The sequence below is a fragment of the Tribolium castaneum genome, chromosome 1 (assembly GCF_031307605.1).
Source record: "Tribolium castaneum strain GA2 chromosome 1, icTriCast1.1, whole genome shotgun sequence".
Classification (NCBI taxonomy): Eukaryota; Metazoa; Arthropoda; class Insecta; order Coleoptera; family Tenebrionidae; genus Tribolium; species Tribolium castaneum.
This window is the reverse complement of record NC_087394.1, coordinates 29,606,321-29,628,415: the sequence shown is the minus strand read 5'-3', so window position 1 is coordinate 29,628,415 and position 22,095 is coordinate 29,606,321. Positions and strand designations below refer to the sequence as shown.

The following is a 22,095-nucleotide window of genomic DNA, read 5'->3' as shown; positions in this document are numbered from 1 at the left end:
AAGTGTTAAATTTTAACTTTAATGTTTTTTGTGTGCTTTCCTGCTCTTCTAGAGCGCTATTAATTATTATTGAACATGTTTAAGGACAGACAATTCTACCTTGAGTCAACGACATAAATTTCAGTGAGATTTATTGAAAAATGCACTTCTCGTGTCAACCTTTTCATGAAAAAGGGTGTTTAAACGTTTATAAAGGGTATGTTAACGTGTGTTGTTAACTTTACCACGTAATAAAACATAAAGTATAACTTGGTAATTTTTTACTTTAACTACTTCTGGATTTTCAAGCTGAAACTTACACCAAACGATTCCTCTGAGTGCCCTGATGACCGTACACTATGAATTTTCTTGTGCAAATTGAAAATAACATTAGAAAAATAATTTTTATTTTCACTCACTTTTTACTTGAATCGCCATTTTTGTTGATTTTAATTTGAGTTTATTTTTTATAATATCACGTTAATTTTTATTATTATAGTGGATCAAAGTGTCGTCTTTAGGTTAGACTATTGCCTACTATCGGTTAGGAACAACATGATCTCCAAAAATATAACGTAGTAATGAGCTCCAGAAGGTTTACGTAGATAGGTGCGTTTTTCCCAAAAGTGAGTTTTTTGAGATCGAACCGCAAGTGAGTCACACTGCGAGGAGAGACTCCCATAGACAGAAGTTGCAAACATAAGGTGCCAGACCGGTGCCAGTTTGGCTGATTGCAAGTATGTCTTTATCATCGATTCGGTGACGACTATTAGTTTCGTAAACTTAATGGATTTAATAAATATCTTTAACATTAAATGTGATCGTGTCATGTTGGGTAAAATTCTTCCATCTGTGCTGTCTGTGCATCCACCTTTTCAAATACAATTAAGAAATTTTTATAATAATTGTATTTGATAAGGTATTGGCATCATTTTGACGTGAGCAAAAATTAAAAAAATATAAAGTAATCGGAATTATTTTAAATTCGCGCCATTTTTAGTACGTGATGATGCGGCTAGATGGCTTCAGCTAGGAATTCATTGCCAACCATTATGTTCCGCTTCTATAAAAGTGTTATTCTAGGGGTTACTCTAATTGCATATTTTAAAGTAAAACATCCAATTGTCACAAAAACATTGAAATTGTCGATAAACGCAAACTTTATATTCAGACGACAATTAACATCAAAAAGCAATTTTTATTTTTTGAAATAACGAAAAACTCGACTGCGGTTCTTTCGCCGTTTTTGGCAGGAGTAGTAGTAATTTTTGAATAGTTGTTTGCCTATACGAAGTTGCAAAACTTTAGAAATGAAATTCGTTTCAGAAATACAGGAACGTAAGAAGGTCTTTAAAATGAAAGAGATTCTTGCGTTTATGGTTTATTGTTTTTAATTTTGTGCGCTTGTTTTAGGTTATGGCGTTCTCCATGGGCTCGATTTTCGAATTGTGGAACTCTTGGTCCTGGACCATTATTTATTTGGGAATTTTGTCCTGATTACGGTCATCATTAAAATGTTTGCGCTAATCGCATTTTATGGTACTGAAAGAATAAAATCCAACTTTGAATTCATGTTGGGGCACCTACAGTGAGTTTGTTGAGGATACAGAATGGTATGGTTATGGATGGTACTAGTGGATTAGGATTTGTACAGTTACTACAATGGTTTGTTACACTACACCATGATAGATGTGAGTTTAAAATATCTAAGCCTGGGTTATATTATTTAAATTGATTTTTTGTGCAGAAATTCAAAGCTTCGCCCAAACTGTCGAACAAGCAGGACCCAATTTTGCGTTACACTAGGATGCAGTGGAACAGTAATCGAACGAGTATTTTGAGTACTCTGTATGTGCTATTTGCAAAATGAGCAAAATGCGATTACGGGTGACTTCGATTGTTGATTCAATGGGCCCTCCGAGTCCGGTTATAACAGCTTAAGATAACAACAAGTTATAACGGGTTTAAGACAGGTATTAATCCGTTGCCGAGGACGAGATTCATTATAGTTCCAATTCGGAAGAGGAGCCTTTAGGAAGGGACTGTTTGTTGTTCCAAAAACTAATATAACGCATGTTTGTCAAACGTACTGTAATTTTTCCGAAATTATTTTTGTGTATAATTTATAACATTTAATTTTAAAAGAAGTTTTGAAACTGTTAATAGCTGCTAGATATTACGTAGGCGTACTCTCTGTTATTTATGTTATTAGTTTCTTTAAATAAAGTGTCAAAATGTGTTGTTACTTTTTATTTATCTACCTAAATAATTTTTACTAAGAATCCTCTGATCACAGAAAATGCAGATATTTTGGATTTAAAACTGCTAAAAATTCAAAATTGGAAAATAGCACTGATGAGAAAATACAGGCAACTTAGCATACACACAAGTGGAATGCTGGTTGCATGCAAACGGCGCTAAAAATTTTATGACCTCTTTGCGTTCCTATGATCCTGATACGAAATCCATTTTTGAAATTGCAGATTTTCTTAAATTTTTATAAAAATTTTTGTGTGCAAGAAAATTTCGGTGAAATTCAGCAAAATTTTAAAAATGGATTTTGTATCAGGATCACAGGAACGCAAAAGGGTAATGAGAAAAGATATATAACTTAAAATACACGCATATGTATAACTGGTTGCATACAAACGCCGCTAAAAATTTCGTGACCTCTTTGCGTTCCTATGATCCTGATACGAAATCCATTTTTAAAATTTTGCAGATTTTCTTAAATTTTTATAAAAATTTTTGTGTGCGAGAAAATTTCGGTGAAATTCTGCAAAATTTTAAAAATGGATTTCGTATCAGGATCACAGGAATGCAAAAGGGTAATGAGAAAAGATATATAACTTAAAATACACGTATATGTATAACTGGTTGCATGCAAACGCCGCTAAAAATTTCGTGACCTCTTTGCGTTCCTATGATCCTGATACGAAATCCATTTTTAAAATTTTACAGAATTTCACCGAAATTTTCTCGCACACAAAAATTTTTATAAAAATTTAAAAAAATCTGCAAAATTTTAAAAATGGATTTCGTATCAGGATCATAGGAACGCAAAGAGGTCACGAAATTTTTAGCGGCGTTTGCATGCAACCAGCATTCCACTTGTGTGTATGCTAAGTTGCCTGTCTTTTCTCATCAGTGCTATTTTCCAATTTTGAATTTTTAGCAGTTTTAAATCCAAAATATCTGCATTTTCTGTGATCAGAGGATCAGAGGATCTTAGTAAAAAGTATTTAGGTAGATAAATAAAAAATAACAACACATTTTGACACTTTATTTAAAGAAACTGTAATAACATAAATAACAGTGAGTACGCCTACGTAATATCCAGCAGCTATTAACAGTTTCAAAACTTCTTTTAAAATTAAATGTTATAAATTATACACAAAAATAATTTCGGAAAAATTACAGTACGTTTGACAAACATGCGTTATATTAGTTTTTGGAACAACAAACGGCCCCTTCCTAAAGGCTCCTCTTCCGAATTGGAACTATAATGAATCTCGTCCTCGGCAACGGATTAATACTTGTCTTAAACCCGTTATAACCTGTTGTTATCTTAAGCTGTTATAACCGGACTCGGAGGGCCCATTGAATCAACAATCGAAGTCACCCGTAATCGCATTTTGCTCATTTTGCAAATAGCACATACAGAGTACTCAAAATACTCGTTCGATTACTGTTCCACTGCATCCTAGTGTAACGCAAAATTGGGTCCTGCTTGTTCGACAGTTTGGGCGAAGCTTTGAATTTCTGCACAAAAAATCAATTTAAATAATATAACCCAGGCTTAGATATTTTAAACTCACATCTATCATGGAGTAGTGTAACAAACCATTGTAGTAACTGTATAAATCCTAACCCACTAGTACCATCCAGAACCATACCATTCTGTATCCTCAACAAACTCACTGTTGGTGCCCCAATATGAATTCAAAGTTGGATTTTATTCTTTCAGTACCATAAAATGCGATTAGCGCAAACATTTTAATGATGACTGTAATCAGGACAAAATTCCCAAATAAATAATGGTCCAGGACCAAGAGTTCCACAATTCGTAAATCGAGCCCATGGAGAACGCTATAACCTAAAACAAGCGCACAAAATTAAACACAATAAACCATAAACGCAAGAATCTCTTTCATTTTAAAGACCTTCTTACGTTCCTATATTTCTGAAACGAATTTCATTTCTAAAGTTTTGCAACTTTGTATAGGCAACCAACTCTTCAAAAATTACTACTACTCCTGCCAAAAACTGCGAAAAAACTACAGTTGACTTTTTCGTTATTTTAAAAAATAAAAATTGTTTTTTTTGATGTTAATTGTCATCTAAACATAAAGTTTTTAGTTTGCGTTTATAGAAAATTTCAATGTTTTTGTGATATTTAAATGTTTTACTTAAAAAAATGCAATTAGAGTAACCTGTAAAGTTTTTGTCTCCATCTCTGAGTCAAACTCTAAAGTATAGAACTACAATAATCTGTAAAATTGTGGGTAGCGCCATTTGACATGAAACCTTTAAAATTGTTTTATAGTTATCTGTAATATTAGCGTGATCTGTAAGCTTAATATAGAATTACAGTAATCTGTAAAATAAATAGTAGCGCCATCTAACACAGAACTTTCAAAGTTGTTTTGTAGTTACCTGTAATTGGTAGCGCGATCTTTGCACAGTTGCACAAATTTTAAAAAATTGGAGTTACAGCAAAGCCACGAGCAACAGTCTCTATACTTCTGTAAAGTGGCCCCTATACAAGTTAAAATATGATTTGCGTCGAAATGTTACAAAGAATTTATTGTTCCTAAACGTCGGTCACGGAATTGTGCATTGTTTAATACATTAACAAATATGTGGACTAAAAATGTTTCATTATCGTTTTTTAATTCTTTGCCAGATAAACAACAAATTCCTACCGAACTTATTATACACATAGCAAAACAATTTAAAACAAAATCAATGCTTATGTATAATTAAAATTTTCTAAAGAACATGTCCTGGTTGGTTACAGTGACCACTAACACTTTGCGTTCTTATGACAGCTATCATCTTTGTAATCAATTAGTTTCTTAAATTTTGTTGTCTTTTTACCTACCACTGCCTTTATTATGGCGTTTTCTGCACAAATATCACACTTCTTGATAGAAGTAGTAGGCAAATAAGCTTCCACATTGTCCAGAACAACTTCTAAAGCTTTATAGCCTATAAAAACAAAAAACATATAAAATAATAAACCCTATTACTTCATACCAGCACCGGCGGCTTCAATTATGTCCACAATTTTCGCTTATTCACGTAAAACTTTCTTTATTTCACCAGTGGGAACATTAAGTTTATTATCTATGTTTTCACTCTTGTTCCTCTGAAATACAAATTAGGAACTTGATCACCTTACGACAGTGTTGTACCTACCGCATATTTTAAATTGGGAGATTTTACTTTGCCAACCCATGCCCAAAATTTGTGAGCTTCAGTGTTGAAAGCTCCGTGAATGACACCAATACCAGGTTCTCCTTTTACAGCAAAACAAACCATTGTACACTTTTTTCCTCTATCAAAAAGTAGATTCATTTAAAATGCTTGTGATGCAATCATTTTTTACAGTACCAATGTAAAAATTTCATCTATAAATCACTCCATATAGAAATATCTCTAATTTCTTCCAAATCTGAGCTCTTAGGAATAGTTACATGTCCCAAGTAATCGATTTCTTCGTAGTCACTTGTTCGATGGTTTGGGCGAAGCTTTAAATTTCTACATAAAAAATCAATTTAAATAATATAACCCAGCCTTAGATATTTTAAGCTCACATCTATCATGCTGTAGTGTAACAATCCATTGTAGTAACTGTATAAATCGCAACCAATAGTATTCTATCCTCCACTACCGTACAACCATTCTGGGTCCTCAACAATTCATCCAACAAAGGAAATGACCACCAAAGAATCAACAAAACGTTTGACAAAATGGGCCCCAATAGAATTCGAAGTCGGATTTTATCCTTCCAGTACGATAAAATGCGATAAGCGTAAACACTTCAAAGTTCCCAACTAAATTAGTGGCCCGGGAGTCGCACAATTCGGAAACTGGCCTCGAGAAGGACCCCATAGCGAAGAACCAAGCCTACAAACTCAAAACAAACAAAAATGTATAACCAAAATGTATACTAGGATCACAGGAACGAAAGAAGGTCTTTAAAGTTAAAGACCTTCTTGTGTTCCTGTGATCTTGATACGAATTTTATTTCTAAAATCTAGCAAATACTACAGGTTCAACAGGTTGTATAGACAACCAATTATACAAAAGTTTAAATAAAATAATTTTGGAATTAAATAAATACAAAATGTGTATTAGAATCACAGAAACTCACAAAGGTTTTTATACAATTTTTTACTTCTTTGCATTCCTGTAATCCTAGTCGGAAAGCTGTTTTAAAATTTTGCAATTTATAGCGGAAAATAATTTTGCTATTGCAAAATCCTAGTCCGAGACCCGTTTTGACATTTTGCAATTTATAGCGGAAAATAATTTTGCTATTGCAAAAATTTAAAACTAAAATGTGTATCAAAATCGCAGAAACGCAAGAGGATTTTTTATATTAAAGAATTTCTAGCCATAGACCTTTTTACGTTCTTGTAAAGAAACAAATTTTATTTATACAATTTTGCAATTTTTTATAAGTTGTAAAGACTACCAATTATACGAAAGTTTAAATAAAACAATTTTAGCATTAAATAAAGTCAAAATGTATATTATAATTACAAGAAAGCAAAAAAGTCTACAATTTTTTGCTACATTGCATCTCTATAATCCTGGTCTCAAACCCGTTTTGCAATTTTGCAATTTATAATGAAAAATAATTTTGCTATTGCAAAAATTGCAACCAAAATGTGTATTAGGATCTCAGTAACACAAGAAGGTCTTCACAATTTTTTACCTTTTTGCATTTCTGGAATTATTTTGAGCCTAATAAATTTTAATTGAGAACTTTCAATTACGACTGATCCAGAAATACTGAGTCTGTTGGCAACACATTTGAAAGTATTTGTGCTCGTAATTAGCAACACTGCAACCAAGTTCGATTTTTTTTGACAATTATTTGACGTACAACCCCACAAGAATCTTAAATGGTTGTTAACTGGAAGCGTACTCCATTGGTATTCTTAAAAATTTGAGTCCAGTGTTGCCAACAGACTCAGTATTTTTGGATCAGTCTATTTAATCAATTACTATGCAACCAAATATATAGCGGCGTGTAGCCAAATTGTCTACCTTTACCAAATTTTTTGTTAAATATAGTAAAATGTTGCAGTAATTTAAAACTAAAACGCTTATTAAAATGACATAAACACGTTCCTGTAATCCCAGTTATAATAATATTAATAAATGTTGATGTTGATATGAAAAACAGCTTTTTTCCAAACAGCAGTTATTTTATTTCCACAAAAAATACAAAAAAAATATTTTTTATACTACTATTACTACTGCTATTACCATTACCTTTCTATTCTAAAATTTTTTAACAATGTCTTACCGAAAAAAAAATTCTCAGAATCTTGAATTTTTTTTTCGTACATTATTTAAAAAAGAAAAAAATTTTTCCGATTTTCTGAATTATATAAAGCAGTGACCGCACCTTAAGAGACTTTCTCCCCGATGTCCCGGGTAGAATAATGTATTCTGTAAATCATTTTCAAAAATGTTACTTAAAAAAGCTTTAAAACACTGAAAAAAGGCAAAATTCGACTTTTTTTAGCCACCTTTTTTTAGGAAACTTATTTGCGATACGTTCCTTTGGATAATATATTTCATCAAAAGTAAGTTTCATCCGGTAAGCCGATAAGTCCAGGACGACCAAAATTCGGATCTTAGACTATTAGAAGAATTCAATAAAATATAATAACCAACCATTTTTTTATCGCTTGCTAACATTTCGTTTTGGTTGAGTTTGTTTTCGGAATTCTCCGATTATGATTTATTTTATTATTAGTCTTGTTACAGTGCATTTGTTTTGAACAAAAATAGCATCAATGCCATCCAATTTCAAATGAGATAAAAATCTACGCGACACTTCTGAAACGAACAATCTCAATGAACTTGGTGCATCATTAACTAAACACTTGATAACTTGGTGTAAGAATAAGTCTCAAAACAATGATAACAGCCTCGCTTTCCTTTAATTACATCGCGCGCTTGTTTCCAAATTTTGGGACGCCACTGACCGGCGACGTTCTGCGTCGCAGCAAGTAACCTTGTCGGACGCCCGCTGCAAGATAATGCCGCCACATTGCCTTCTCGCGGTCTATTTGTTCCTCCGATCACTTTAATCGCAAACGGCTCATGTGCTATTTAAAAATAGGTAATGTTAAAAATGCGTGGGGATGATGTAAAAGTAGTGGGGTTCGGGCCGGAGACAACTGAGACCGGCGCCTCTGACGTTTCTACGACCTTGTTTCGTCCTTCCCATTCGAGTGTTGTGGTAGTGATAGTGCCCGATGGCCCATTCATTCACGAAACACTTGATTTGGGGCGACGCAAATATTTGTCAACTTGGATAAACACTACCTACACAGGTTCGTTAATCTTCACCAATTTTTATCACCAAATATTAAACACCGCATGACCTCTAACTTATTTATTCTTTATCATATTGTCCTAGGTCAATTTTCTTGCGTTATTATTTTTTAAAACCGGGCTAAAGACTGGCAAATAAGGCACAGACTGATTTATTTGGCAAATATTGCTCTATCATAATTGCCGCACAAATAATAATTAAGTACACTATTTTGCGCTCCATTAACCCGGGGGTTTAAACCTGTAGTCAGGCAAGAATCAGTTCAAACAATTAGTTCGCTACCAGATTTTTCGTACGGGGTGATCAAAGTTTTTTCTAATTAAAAAAAATAAAAAATTTTCGATACTTTTACCAAACTTTTAAATGTGCAAAAACATTTTCCGAGTATATTAGATATTAAAACGCACTAAAGACAAGTATTTAATTGCTTATGCATAGTTTGAAAGTTGTCACTTCTCATGAACCATCAAGAATTATTAGTAGAAAAGTAAGTTAAGTTAACCTTTTCTGTGTTTTTTTTTTAATATAATTTTTCAGAAAATTTTGATTTCTCGAGTAAAGCTTTTTTGCTTTTTAAGTTTTGCTTAAACTAGTTAGGTACTTTCCTGAAAAAGAAATTAATGAATGAATAATGATAAAAATAATAGAAAAATGTGTGCAAAAATCATTTTTAAGTTAATTATATAGAGACGTTTACGTTTTTTTAGACAGGGCGCAAGTTTAACAAAATACGAATCTTACTGAAAAATAGCTTAGCAATATTTCGTATGTGAATTTGTCATGATCTGACGAGTTGAAAACCCTTATATAATTTTTCCAAAAAGTGCGTATTTTCTTCAGAAATTTTTATTAATTCACCTGTTGAGAGCCACTGTGTGGCTTATGGTAGTTTATTAGCAGTTAACTTTTTCATTAAAGAAAATGGAGATGTGGCGCGAGGGTTTTGAAAATTTTTCAATATTGTGACTACATGTTCCTTTGTGTGGGAGGTTCGAATCCGGGTCCAGGCAAAAATTTTTTGTTTTTTTTTCGTAAAATTTAATAACAAAGTACAAATTGAAATAGAAGAATAACGTAGTGGCCCAAGAAGTTAATTTTCCTCTGCTGTTTTGTCAGTAATCTTAAAATTTACACAATTTTTTTTAATTCTAATTCAGCGGTTTTCAAAATTTGGGAGTTTAATTTCGGAACGATTTTTTGGGAAAACTATGCATTTTTGATTTATATTACCTTTAAAATTTAAACCATTCCCTTACACGCTGTTTGTAATGGGACCAAGCATTTTGTGTCTAAACTATGTACTTTAAGAATGTGATAATTTTTCCAAATTATTTTTTTTCGACTTTTTTGAGTTTTTGAGTTATAAGAATTTTTTTTAATGGCACCATTCTACGTCAATTTTTCGGTAATGGATGATGCTTTAAAATAACTTCTAATTGAATTACATTATTTTTAAATTAGTAATTTTTTTATTAACGTTTATAAAAATTGAGGTCAGAAGGCAACTTTGAAAATTTATAAAAAAAAGTGTTGACTAGTCGGCTTAAAAACAGTTATACTATTGCATTAAAAGTAAATTTTAGAACATAATCTTTTACCAAAAGATCGCCGTAGTGGGGTTTTTAAATATCTCAAAAATGATCACATTTTTAAATTATTTGATTATCTAGTTTTTTCGTAAGATAAATACTAGTTTAGGCACAAAACGCCTAACTCTGTATACTTACAGTGTGTTTAAAATAGTTTTTCAGAAATTTCAGAGGTAAATAATACATACTACAAAAAATTAAAAAAAAACTATAGAATTTTGATCGCGGAATAAATTTAAATTTGGAATGATTAAAAAAATTGTTGTATTGTTATAAAAAAAATTATAAAAATAGCTGTACAAAAATTCCTCGTAATAGAAAAAATTAATAAAAAGATAAAAATTTTACCTCGTTATTTGTTGAATATGTAATGGAATTTTTTGTTTTTTTGTTTTGTTTTGAAAAGATCGTTATTGTTTGTTATTTACTGAGTTAAGTTGTAAATCAAACTGTTTTTTTTATTCATGGATAACTAATTTTTTATTTCCTTTCTATAAACCGGCCTTTTTTAAATTCTAAATAAGCTGTACGTATAATTTTCACCAAATGTATTTAATTTCAAAATGAACAATTTCCACAACTTTTTGAAAAGAAACACCGTTAAATTTGTTAAATATCTAATAAAGTTTTTCTCCTTTCCTGAAAAGTTAAAAAAATACTGCTCTCAACCATATCTCCTGTTTTAATTTAACTCCGGCAATTGCAGCATTGTTTTTAAACAAAGTTATCAACTTATCAAGTAATTTCCGATAACTGCTTGATAAAATTTAAAAACAATCAAACAAAATAAAACTTTATAAAGTGAACTTGTTTTCGCATTGGAGCAATTTGTTCTCAAATTTGAATTATAGCAAGTATTTCATTAAGAATGTAGCCAGTCAGTGGTGACTGATGACCGACCTTCCTCAACACCCATAAATAACGAAAACATGACATCTTTGTTAGAAGTTTCTATAGTTGTCTGCAACAAAGCGTCTCGGTTTCAAGGGTGGCAACTTCCCTTGTCATCTCAAATTCACAACAGGTTAAAAAACATGTTTGACTTCAGAAACTAAAAGTTGACATAATTCACAAACGCTTTTAAGTGATTTTTTTTTTGAGACAAACGATTCGTAGCAATTTGACTGGAATTTTTTTATTGATATTCAACAGTCATTTTTATTTTTTTAATATTTTTGAACTCAACCATTTAGTTTTCGACAGAGTATCATTTTTTTAATTTCATAATTTTGGTACATAAAATTAAAAAAAATACGAATAGTGGCATTAAAGTTAATTTTTGCGTTTCTGTTCCAGAGGGTCCCCCGTATTAGATGACCACTGGTCCAGAAAAGTGTGGCTTGAGTTCGTTGCTACCAATGTCCTGTCGTGAACGCGCTGAGGCTTTTGCACGTCATTTACATTCTCGTTTAACGTCGCTGGAATCTGAAGATGGACACGACAAAAGCGAGAACAGTTGGCTAACAGCTCGCGAAAACTCCCTCACTGTTTCCCAACCCAAATCGATCGAAAATAATTTATACCTAGACATCGAATCCCCCCAAAGCCCCACCGAGGAACTAGACAGAACCGAAATCGAAAAAATTATCAACAAGGAAAATCTCTACTACAACTCCAATTGGCAGTGCCCCACTTTCAACGAAAACAGTCTTGCGGACAACACGCAGACTGACAACGACAGTGACGGCTCGTTTTACGACAGTGTAACCGACCTAAACCCCCCGAACGAAAGCGAGCAAACACTAAACGAAGAAGCAAACGAACTTGTTAATGGTAGGGAAGGTGGCTCGAGTTCGAGCAACGTCCAGGAGGAAACCCTAGACTGTCAAGCGCTTGACAATGAATTAGATAAAGTAATTGATATTAATTGGAGTCCGTCGCCGAAATCACGTGAGACTGAACCTGTGGCTGTTAGAAACGAATTGTATAAAGAAAATTTTGCCAAGATACCACTGCTAGTAACGCCAACTGAGTCAAACCAATCTGCACTAAACGACCAAAATGACGATGACCTCGAAACCGAGGAGAAAACTCCCCGTGTCAGGAGATGCTCCTCTCTGAAGACGGGGAAAACCCCACCTGGCACCCCTTACCGGAAAAAAATCGTGCGGTTTGCGGACGTCTTAGGGCTCGATTTGGCCGACATTCGGACGTTTCTTGACGAAATCCCGAAAATTCCCACCTCGGCTTATAACGATTTACAGGACGTGGACCTCAAACTAGCGCCTTTACCTCTTAGTTTCTGTCCAACTGTTGTGGACAAAATCCTAATTCCGTTGTTCCAACAGCCCGGGATTTTGCCCGACTTTATAGACCGTCTCAGAGAAAACCAAGTCTGTCTAGATAGTGCAGTCGTTCAGGACCCCATTTCCCTGTCCATCAGCGGCATAGTCCGAGTCAAAAACCTGGATTTTCACAAGTCGGTGCATATCAGATACACGTTAGACTCGTGGCAGAGTTTTGCGGACGTTCCGGCGGTGTATGTGGAAAATTCGTGTGACGGTTTTTCCGACAAGTTTTCCTTCCTTTTTTACGCTCATAATCTGACCGTGGGCCAGACTTTGGAGTTTGCGGTGCGGTTCCAGTGCAAGGGGTGCCAGTATTGGGATAACAATTACGGGAAAAATTATTGCTTCCAGTGTTTGCCGGCGACTAATGCACCGACCGGCACAGGCACCGAAGACTGGTCTACTGATTTTTACTAATAGTGTTTTAAATGTTTCAAGGCAATAGGATGTTACAAGTATTTTATTCGTGGAATTTTGTAATAACATAAAGTATTGATAAGTATTGACTGCACTAGAGGCATACATCACTTGTTTATTGTTTTTATGGTCATTTAACAAATCGCTACATGTCCAGTATTTGCAGGTAAAAGGTACTAAACATGTTATTAAATAAAAAAATTTAATGATGGCGACGAATTGGGTTGCAATTTGGGCAAAACTTTTGGCTCTTTTGGAAATTGGTGGTTTTTATATTAAGATTTCAATTTGATGGCTCTCTGAAATATACAAATTTTTATTTTTTTACACTACACATGTACGCGCCTTATGTTGGTAAATTTGTGTTAAATTGTTTAATGTATGTACAAATTATATTTGTGAATATTTTAATAAATCTATTGTAGTTTTATTATCATGTAAATATCAGATGTAAAATAAAAGGTTTTAATTCTTTAATTTCTATAATTTAATTTCTCGCTTGTCCCCCATCTCTAAAAACAATAAATAAGAAATTTCATGGAAATCTTTATTACTACAGATTAAGTTTTTCTCGTAGTATTGCGCATTCACTGTTACCGTCTTCAACATACAGGGTGTCTCAAGAGTGGCGAGTTTCGAGTTCACAGCACTCTAGAGAATCACGTCAGTACTCCAAATATAGGAAAAATAAAGATTAAGTGCATTCTTCACGAACATACATTGGTTTAAAAGTGCATTTTCAATTACGTTTTCTCAAATGCAGGCTAAATTTCAGTGACTTGTTATTTGTATTGTAGATCATTGTCAAAAATAACAATGTGAAACAATATTTAAAAAAATTAGATTTATTTTAGAGTAATTTTTTTTAATTTTCTTTAATTTTTCTTAAAAATAAAACTAATTTTCTAAAACATTGTATTACGTTATTACTTTCCACAAGCATCGACATAATAAATAACAATAAACTCTTAAAACGAGTACACTTTCAAACCAATGTTTCTTTATGGGGAAGCTCCGCATTTTAATCTTTTTAAATAACTGGACTGCCAGTTGGTCAATTCCATTCATTCCAGTCATTGTCAATTTCATCTTTCAATGTTTACTTCTACAAATTTAAACAACTTATAAGCCTGATAAAATTTATTATATAAACGAAACGTTGCAATTTGTAGTTTTATTTAAAACCTGTTAAAAAAGTTGATCCTATTGTCGTTAAATTTTTTCCAATTCCGTTTTTTTTCATTTTTTTTTCTTTCAAAAATTTTGCATTTTAATCATTTTATTCGAATTTAAACATTGTTTCTACAAAAAATTGAACTGAAAAACAGCTTTTTACTTTAAAATATTGTTGTGGTACTTGTGTTTGTTTATTAACACTTATTATAACACCAAAAAAATGTTAATACTATTAGTTTTTTACGAAACGTTTGGTAAAACTGTAAAGAAAGACTGGTTCATTATTTTATTATACAGGGCGTTTCACACATGAAAATAGTTTCTAAAAAACCATTAATAAAATTGATTAGTATGATTAATTAAATGTGTATTTTTTGTATCTAGTGTTTTGTAATTTTTGTATATTTGGTGCGTATGTTAGTCGTAGGGCTTGTAAAGTTGTGTGAAACACTCTGTATTGATTAGAAGTTACAATAAATAATACTAATGTAGTAATGTCACATTACTTTCCAAAAAAAAATATTTTAAATATAGAATTCACACGTTTTCATTTATTTTATAGCAGAACGAATTTTTTTACTTAAAATCATTTCCAAATATGTATTTTAAACAATTTTTAAGATATGTGCATACCTAAAGCAAACAAAATATCCTGCAAGATACTAAAAAGCAACTAAAATTTTTTTTCTCTGAAATGTTTTTTATCAGTTGATGTGTTGTAATTGTGTGTAATCCGAATTTTTTAATTGTTACAAAACTAAAAAATAGTCGTCTAAACTAGGTAATAGTTTACATAGATCGCAGGATAATTAGTTTAAGTTCTTAAATTAAAAAAGAACATTTATTTTGTAACAAAAAATAGAAACTGCTATTTTAGTACGTTTTATAAATTGTTAGTTTTTCAAAACAATACAAATGATTTTATTCAACCCCACTTTGGTCACTGTTTCTGCAGTTCGTTCTAAATTTTCTTCAAAATATTCTTAATTACTGGGGTAAACCCACATGACTTCAACTTCCATTACATCTTCAAAACATATTTTTATGTAAAACACCTCTTAGCTCTTAATGTGTTTTTTTCTGATTTCCAATTATTTTTAAGCATTTTCAAGGCACTGGGGCATCATTTATATTTGACAAGAGCCAACACAAAATATTAATTAAAAAAAAATACAGATCTACGAAGAAATAAACAAAATGACTTAAGTAAGTGTGGCTGGAAAAAGCACAGTAGGTTTTTAGGCAGCATATCATACAATAGGCATTTTAAAAGAAAAATGGGCATAATTAATGTTAATGCTTATAAAACTAAAAACAGTCACATAACTTTAAATCAGAAATTATAATTAGAAATAAAAGTTTCCATGTTCACATGGCATTATTATCATTATTTTATATTATTTTTAGTATTTTTAATTCAAATTTAATTCATAATTACAACAAATTCTATGAAAGACTGGTAAAACATAACAAAATTAAAATTAAATTAGCATTTACTTTAATACTCTGCTTTAAAGTAATTGAAATAAGCTGTTGTTATATTAATTTTTTTTAAATAACACACATAATCGCATAATTGCTTCAGTAAACGCACTGATTTTTATTTCTAAAATTAACAGCAAATTATTCACATTCATGTTAAATTAAAATCATTGATCAATCATTTAATTATTTAATAGTTTCGAATAAAAAAAGCGCAAATTATTTAGGAAAAAATTAAACAAAACCCACAATTTTCTAGAAAACTGTATTCCCGAACGTTCGATAACTGTCCACCTTTCTGGAAGTTCTCGAGTGCGCACTGCCATCTAGAACCTTCGACGCAACTATCTATATAAGCGCGCGAGCGCTCGCTCCATTCAGATTGAATTCAAACTGCGATACAGTAAAGCTGTACAGTAAAGTGAACCAAGTGATCCCAAGCAATCCAAAGCGACTCCAGTGAGAAAATGGCTCTGCTATCGTTCGTCACAGACCCGCTGGACTACTTCCGTCCGTCTCTCCTCCTGGACCAGCACTTCGGGATGGGCCTCGACGACGACGACTTCCTCCAACCCTGCCTCCCCCGCAAGGTGCGTCGCATGATGCTCACCTCGCCCTACGCGCGTCCCTGGCGCTCGCAGGCCTCCAAAAAGGACAAAGGGTCCACCTTGTCGGTGGATAAGGACAAGTTCCAGGTCAGTCTCGACGTGCAGCAATTCACGCCTGAAGAAATCACGGTGAAGGCGTCCGATGACACTATCACCATCGAGGGTAAACACGAGGAGAAGGAGGACGAGCATGGGTTCATCTCGAGGCACTTTATCCGGAAGTATAAGCTGCCAGAAGGGCATGATATCAGTCAAGTGACGTCGAAATTGTCGACGGATGGGGTGCTGACCATCACCGCACCCAAGAGTGAGGAAAAAATCAAAGAACGGAACATTCCTATTTCTTTCACGGGACAGCCGTCGCAAATTGAAGCCACGCCGACGATTGAAGTTGGGGCCGATGACAAGAAACCCGAGGAAAAGAAGGAGGCAAGGAAGAGGAAATAATCAGTTTATGTAATTTATTTAGTTAATTGTAGTATAAAATCAGTATTATTTCTGACTGAATGTAATGTTTTTTTTGTACTTTTTTTCCTAATAAAGTGTTCATTATAATAATTGTGTTTTTCTCTGTTGCCTCAATAAATCGTCGGTGAGAACAATTTTTAGAAAAACTTCAAAATATACGCGTGAGTGCGTCTCTGATTGCGAATAATTTGTTAAATTTTTACTTGTTATATAATTTGTAAGAAATGCTATCGTAGCGCCATCTAGAGATGAATTGTTAAAGTTAAAATCAAATTTACAAAACAAAAATATAGACCAAGTTTTTTTTAACAGTTAATTTTTATTTCAATTGATCGTGAATTTATGTCTTGTGTTTTTTACACATAATGTCTCGGTATTATTTTAGTAGTGCAAAAAACTGTTACAAAATAAAAGGCAAACGTAGTGCCATCTCCTTTGAGTAAATAACACTTGGGTGCTCTTGAAGAAAACTGTTCTGTATTTAAATTAAAAGTAATATTTTAAGTTCGTACCTAATTATATCATTATTCATTGATACTTTTTTACAGATATTTGATTATAATACTGCAATTAGTTCAAATTTTTGTCAAAATTTTATTCTAGTTTTTATTTCTTTTATACAGTTAAGGCTTCCTTTAAGTAATTTTAACGTTATGGATAGATGGCCCAGAGTGTCAATTATGGTAAATAAATTATGGTAAATAAATAAATATTTTTGTAACTACGTGTGGCTAATGCATTTTAAAAATAAAATCTTAATCGAAGAAAACAAATCACTTGGCCACAAGAATTATGTATTTTATAATACGCAAGGTTTCACATAGTTTTATGTGAGCTGTGCCTAAAATAAATAGAAAAAACTAAATTCTTACAAAAAAAACATTGTTGTAGTTTCTTGACAATAGTGACTCGTCACTGTTTTATTAGCAATTCTTTTTTTTGCAAAAATAATTATCATGTGTTAAAACAATGAAAAAGTCATCCTAGTACTCTATTCTCTACTCCTAACAATAATTTTGAGATTAACTAGAGTTGCAATTTATTTAATAAGTGCATTAACCAGAAAAAATAATGCGACTTTTCGATATTTTCAATCGAACTCGTACAGAAACATTTATTGTTGGTTTAAGAACAACGGAATAAGAAAATGCAAGACAGTAAAAATTTCATGCGTAGCTGAACAAATAGTACATACAGAGATAGACAAAAGTAAGGAAACAAGTGTATTGTGCCTAAACTATGTGTCTCACGAAAAGACTAATTTCTACATTATCAAGTACTTTAAATTTTTTAAGAATAAATTTTTTCGATATTTATTTTAATTTTCGAGTTATTCAAAAACGTTTTTTACTACAACGATTTGTTGGTAAAAGATTAGCCTCTAAAATTTACTTCTAACTTCATTGTTTTTAAACCAGTGTTTTTCTTTCCGAGCACATGACGAAAATTTTTCGAACTTGATTGAAGTGTTGTAATCATAAATGTTTTTATTTGCAAAAAATTTTACGAATCACATTACTCGAAATTACTTCGGCTAAGTTCGAAAAATCTTCGTAATGAGCTCGGAACCCAATGTTATTATTAATTTATAAAAAAACACTGGTTTCAAAACTATACTACAGCATTAGAAGTCAGTTTTAGAACATACTGAAAAAAATCGTCATTAAAAAAATGTTTTTAAATCCCAGAATATTTAATTAATTTTGCAAATGATACCGTCGTTAATTTGATTTTTGTTGTTAACATTTTGTATTACCGTGTTACCAATCCCCATAGTTTTTTTAAATAAATTTTATCTTCATCTATTTTTTACATAGTTCTATAATTATGCTAATCCTATTCATTAACAAATAGTTTTCACATCAATTTTACAGAGAGGGTGTTTTACCCCATCGGAAACATCCATCAATTTTGTATAGCACGTCTTCTACTTTAAAAAAAGGCAAAATCTTTGAAAATGTTAATTTTTAAATACAGAGTGCTCAAAAACTGGCGCACCAACTCAGTGGTACGTTATTGAGAAGCAAGTGCAGATTACGGGAAAAATGTTGAAAAAATTCCTAAAGTTATATTTTAAAAAATCTGGAGCTACAAACTTATTGTGTTAACTTCTTTAGTTTTCATTATTTTTTTATATTCTTATGTTTCATACCAGGTAATCGTTCCGTAACAAAACGATGAATAATTATTTTAAAATTTAATATCAGATTTTAGCAGTTTTTTTAATTTAAAAAAATTAAAATTCATCAAAAAAATCACAGTTTGTAGATGTGCCAACACTGGGAATTATTTCCTAGGAAACCGTTTCAAAAATAATTATTTTTATTGTTGCTCAAATTCTATTGCAATCATGACTGTTAGACAACGTTGTCACATATCGTTTACCTAAAATTAGTTATTTATCAATAACATTAATACAAAGAATTTTTTTACTATTTTTACCTTTATATGTAACCACTTCTCTACCACACACCACTGAGTTGGTGCGTCAGTTTTTGAGCACGCTGTATACCTTAAAAACAGGGCAAAATGCTTAAAAAAAAACAAAGTGTTCTGAAGGAGCCTTCTTACTACTCAAAATACATGAGGCTTATGGCGATAAATTACTTGCTAATGGCTTATCATTAATCAATCCCTTCATTAAAATTTACAATTTTAGTTATTAGCACTCTCAGCTCTTTCCCTTCCATTTTTATTAATTCCGTCTAAGCAGCGCCGTTCCGGCTAAATGAATATGCAAAGTAATGCTCATATGGGACCTGAACGTTCCTTCAAGGCGGCATTACCGTGTTCATCCCCATATTAGGTATATTAAAAGCGGCGATTCGGTGTGATATGCGAATGCTGGAGTGTAATCCGATAAACTGGATGTTATCGAGATGTAGCAGAAAACACATGATGTGCACTCTAAATATCAAATATTTATATCCATTCTATCTTGAGAACGGGGCAATATATTTTTCGGTTTGCCTGAATAATGCCACCGCTGTATCTTTATGTAGGTCTGTCTGCGATGCACGAAGAGGTGTTTCATGAATTCACAGCTAATCAGACCGAGAAAATTGAATGTGTGCCATTATTTCCTTTTATGTGAAAGCTTGTAAAAAATAAATACGTTTTCACTGGTGGAGCAAATTTGGCTCGGATTAATTCTGTGAAACGTAAAAAACACAACGGGTTTTTAATTCGACTTTCGGGTCAATTTTTTGTCACACTGTTCGCTCCAAAAATATTCCAATGTCTTGTTTGTTCGGTTCCGGGGATTACTTCCAGATACCTGAATTTGGAGCTGTCAGGTTTCGTTCTCACATCAGCGTGTAATGGCAGTCAAAACACAACATTTCCTGATAAGCGAGCGTTCTTTCGGAGCGATTTAGCTACCAACAAGCGTTGACACGATCCGATTATTCCCCAATTTGCTGCTTCGCCAGTTAACTGATAATTTTTTCCGAGATCACGCATCGCTAAGCGTGTTTATCAAGATCCCGAGTTGGGCGTAATTCGACGACATAATTTATGTGCGTGATAAATAGGAACACAACAGTTGGATATGTAGGGAAGGAAAGCGAAACTCAGATCTGCTACATATTTGTCAGCTGTCTCACTGTTTTCGAACGGGAGGAGCACACAGAGAATAATATAGTCTAGTTTGAAGTAAGCTAGACGTACTTGGAGAATTCGCAACCTCAAATAGTGCTATTTAATGCATTAGTCTCGCTTCAGGCGCCTCCATGTACTGTCTTGCTAAATGCGTTCGCGTGATACATAGTTAATGCTTCTGCAGCGTGGCTTCAGCCGCCCACATTTCGGCTGCATGCTCCGAGCCGAACCATTTAATTCCATCAACCACATCCACATGGTTGTTCTTGAGCACGACTCGAATTAACATCGAAAAACAAGGACTTTGAGCAAATTTCACTTTATTCAACTTGGCGATCAGTTGATTACACGGTGTAATAACGTTCTAACTTTGTGTTTTTTTTCTCCCTTTGTTTAAACATATTCATCCACGTAATTATAATTATGCTTAATTGCTTAAGATTATATTAATTCAATTTTTTGTGATACTTATCTGTCACTGATCTTTATTAGATCTTAAATAGGTGAGTAAGTAACTTCTTTCGAACCACACTTTTCTAATTTTTAGACATTTTTCTCAAAACTCGAGAACTTTCAACTAGAAATTGTTAATTAAACGCAAAATGAAATTACGCTCATTTACAGTCATCAAAATTTATTATTTATTCTGTCTTGTTTCAATTAAACTTTTAATTACGTGCAGACTTTGAATATCTTCCTATAAGTTTTTAATTTTTACCTAAAGTATCTTTACTAAAAAAAAATTAAATTTACGTACAGAATCTTTGTTCTACTGGGTACTTAAAAACCGGCGCACCAACTCTATGGTGTGTGAATAACATAAAAAAAATAGTCAAAAAATTCTATGTATTAAAGTTAAGTAGATAACGAATTTTAAATAACTGAAATGTGACAACGTTGTCTAACAATCGTGATCGCAATAGAATTCGAACAACAATAAAAATGAATTATTTTAGAAACGGTTTCCTATGAAAAATACCCAGTGTTGGCACATGTACAAAATTGTGATTTTTTGATAAATTTATTTTTTTTTAAATTAAAAAAATCGCTAAAGTTTGAGAGTAAATTTAAAAATAATTATTTATCATTGTAAAAACATTAAAAAATAATGAAAAGAAATTAACAAAAAAAAGTTTTTGTTAAGAAGATAACAAAATAAGTTTGAAACTTCACATTTTTTGTAATATGACTTTAGAAATTTTTTCAAGATTTTTTCCATAGTCTACACAACTTCCCAACAACGTATCACTGAGTTGAGGTGCCAGTTTTTGAGCATAAGTAAACAAATTTTTAATCACACCCTTTTAATCAAACATAAAGAAAATATTTATAATCAACTAAAAAAATTACTTTGAGTAACTAGGTACTACTGAAACTTTAGGCTTTTAATGTGGTGCTTAAAAAACCATGAAGATCTTTAAAGTAGACGAGCTTATTAACCTTTAAGACATCGGATAAGACAAATAGAAATAAATAATAAACAATTTATAATAAAAATATTATAGATAATTCGAAACGTGATCGAAATTTAAATAAAAAAAAATCAACTGTTAATTTATTAGTCTCTATTTTTAATAAGTAAATGCCTTTCAAAATACATGGCTTTTAATGGCCTCATAATGGGTGTCTAATTTTAGTTGCAAAATTTTCGGATATCAAAAAAAAACGTGTTTAGTGTTCATGGATTCTTCGACACTTTTTTCTAATGTTGAATAAAGCCTGAAAAGTTTTGACCAGACCCTTACTTATATAATTATTAGTAAATAAATTGCATATCTCGAGGTATTAACTTAATAAGTTTGTTTAATTAAGTCTTCACTGTTTCTTACATTTAACCAAATTCTATGAGTGTTTTTTTGGACTTTTTATTAATTCCAAATTTATTTAAATTTTATTTTTAAACA

The 22,095-nt window shown here is 32.1% G+C and overlaps 3 protein-coding genes and 1 non-coding gene across 6 annotated transcripts in view; 3 read left to right on the top strand and 1 right to left on the bottom strand.

Moving 5' to 3' along the window:
• LOC107397532 (putative inositol monophosphatase 3) overlaps window positions 1-2,217 on the top strand; it is a 29,009-nt gene extending 26,792 nt beyond the window's left edge. For both annotated transcript variants that reach the window (XM_064359865.1, XM_064359863.1), the window contains exons 6-7: window positions 1,393-1,670; window positions 1,727-2,217. In XM_064359865.1, coding sequence (XP_064215935.1) covers window positions 1,393-1,571 — 179 coding nt within the window. In that variant the 3' untranslated portion in view covers window positions 1,572-1,670; window positions 1,727-2,217. The remainder of the gene's footprint in view (window positions 1-1,392; window positions 1,671-1,726) is intronic.
• Window positions 2,218-3,259: 1,042 nt separating this feature from the next.
• LOC103312349 (uncharacterized) overlaps window positions 3,260-22,095 on the bottom strand; it is a 156,142-nt gene continuing 137,306 nt past the window's right edge. Inside the window, exons 2-8 of one of the 2 annotated variants that reach the window (XR_010334142.1) lie at window positions 5,799-6,111; window positions 5,596-5,742; window positions 5,401-5,539; window positions 5,239-5,350; window positions 5,084-5,190; window positions 3,798-4,075; window positions 3,260-3,741 (exon numbers count right to left, since the gene is read on the bottom strand). This is a non-coding gene — a transcript (uncharacterized LOC103312349). Of the gene's footprint in view, window positions 3,742-3,797; window positions 4,076-5,083; window positions 5,191-5,238; window positions 5,351-5,400; window positions 5,540-5,595; window positions 5,743-5,798; window positions 7,969-22,095 lie in introns of those variants that run through there. The other variant, XR_010334141.1, reaches the window with a different exon arrangement.
• Gbs-76A (Glycogen binding subunit 76A) lies at window positions 8,321-13,334 on the top strand. The gene is made up of 2 exons (XM_970278.5): window positions 8,321-8,561; window positions 11,449-13,334. Exon 2 carries the CDS (start codon window positions 11,466-11,468, stop codon window positions 12,855-12,857), a length of 1,392 nt encoding a protein of 463 aa, XP_975371.2. The 5' UTR covers window positions 8,321-8,561; window positions 11,449-11,465; the 3' UTR covers window positions 12,858-13,334.
• LOC664276 (protein lethal(2)essential for life) lies at window positions 15,880-16,681 on the top strand. Its single transcript, XM_970284.4, has one exon. It carries the CDS (start codon window positions 15,983-15,985, stop codon window positions 16,568-16,570), a length of 588 nt encoding a protein of 195 aa, XP_975377.2. The 5' UTR covers window positions 15,880-15,982; the 3' UTR covers window positions 16,571-16,681.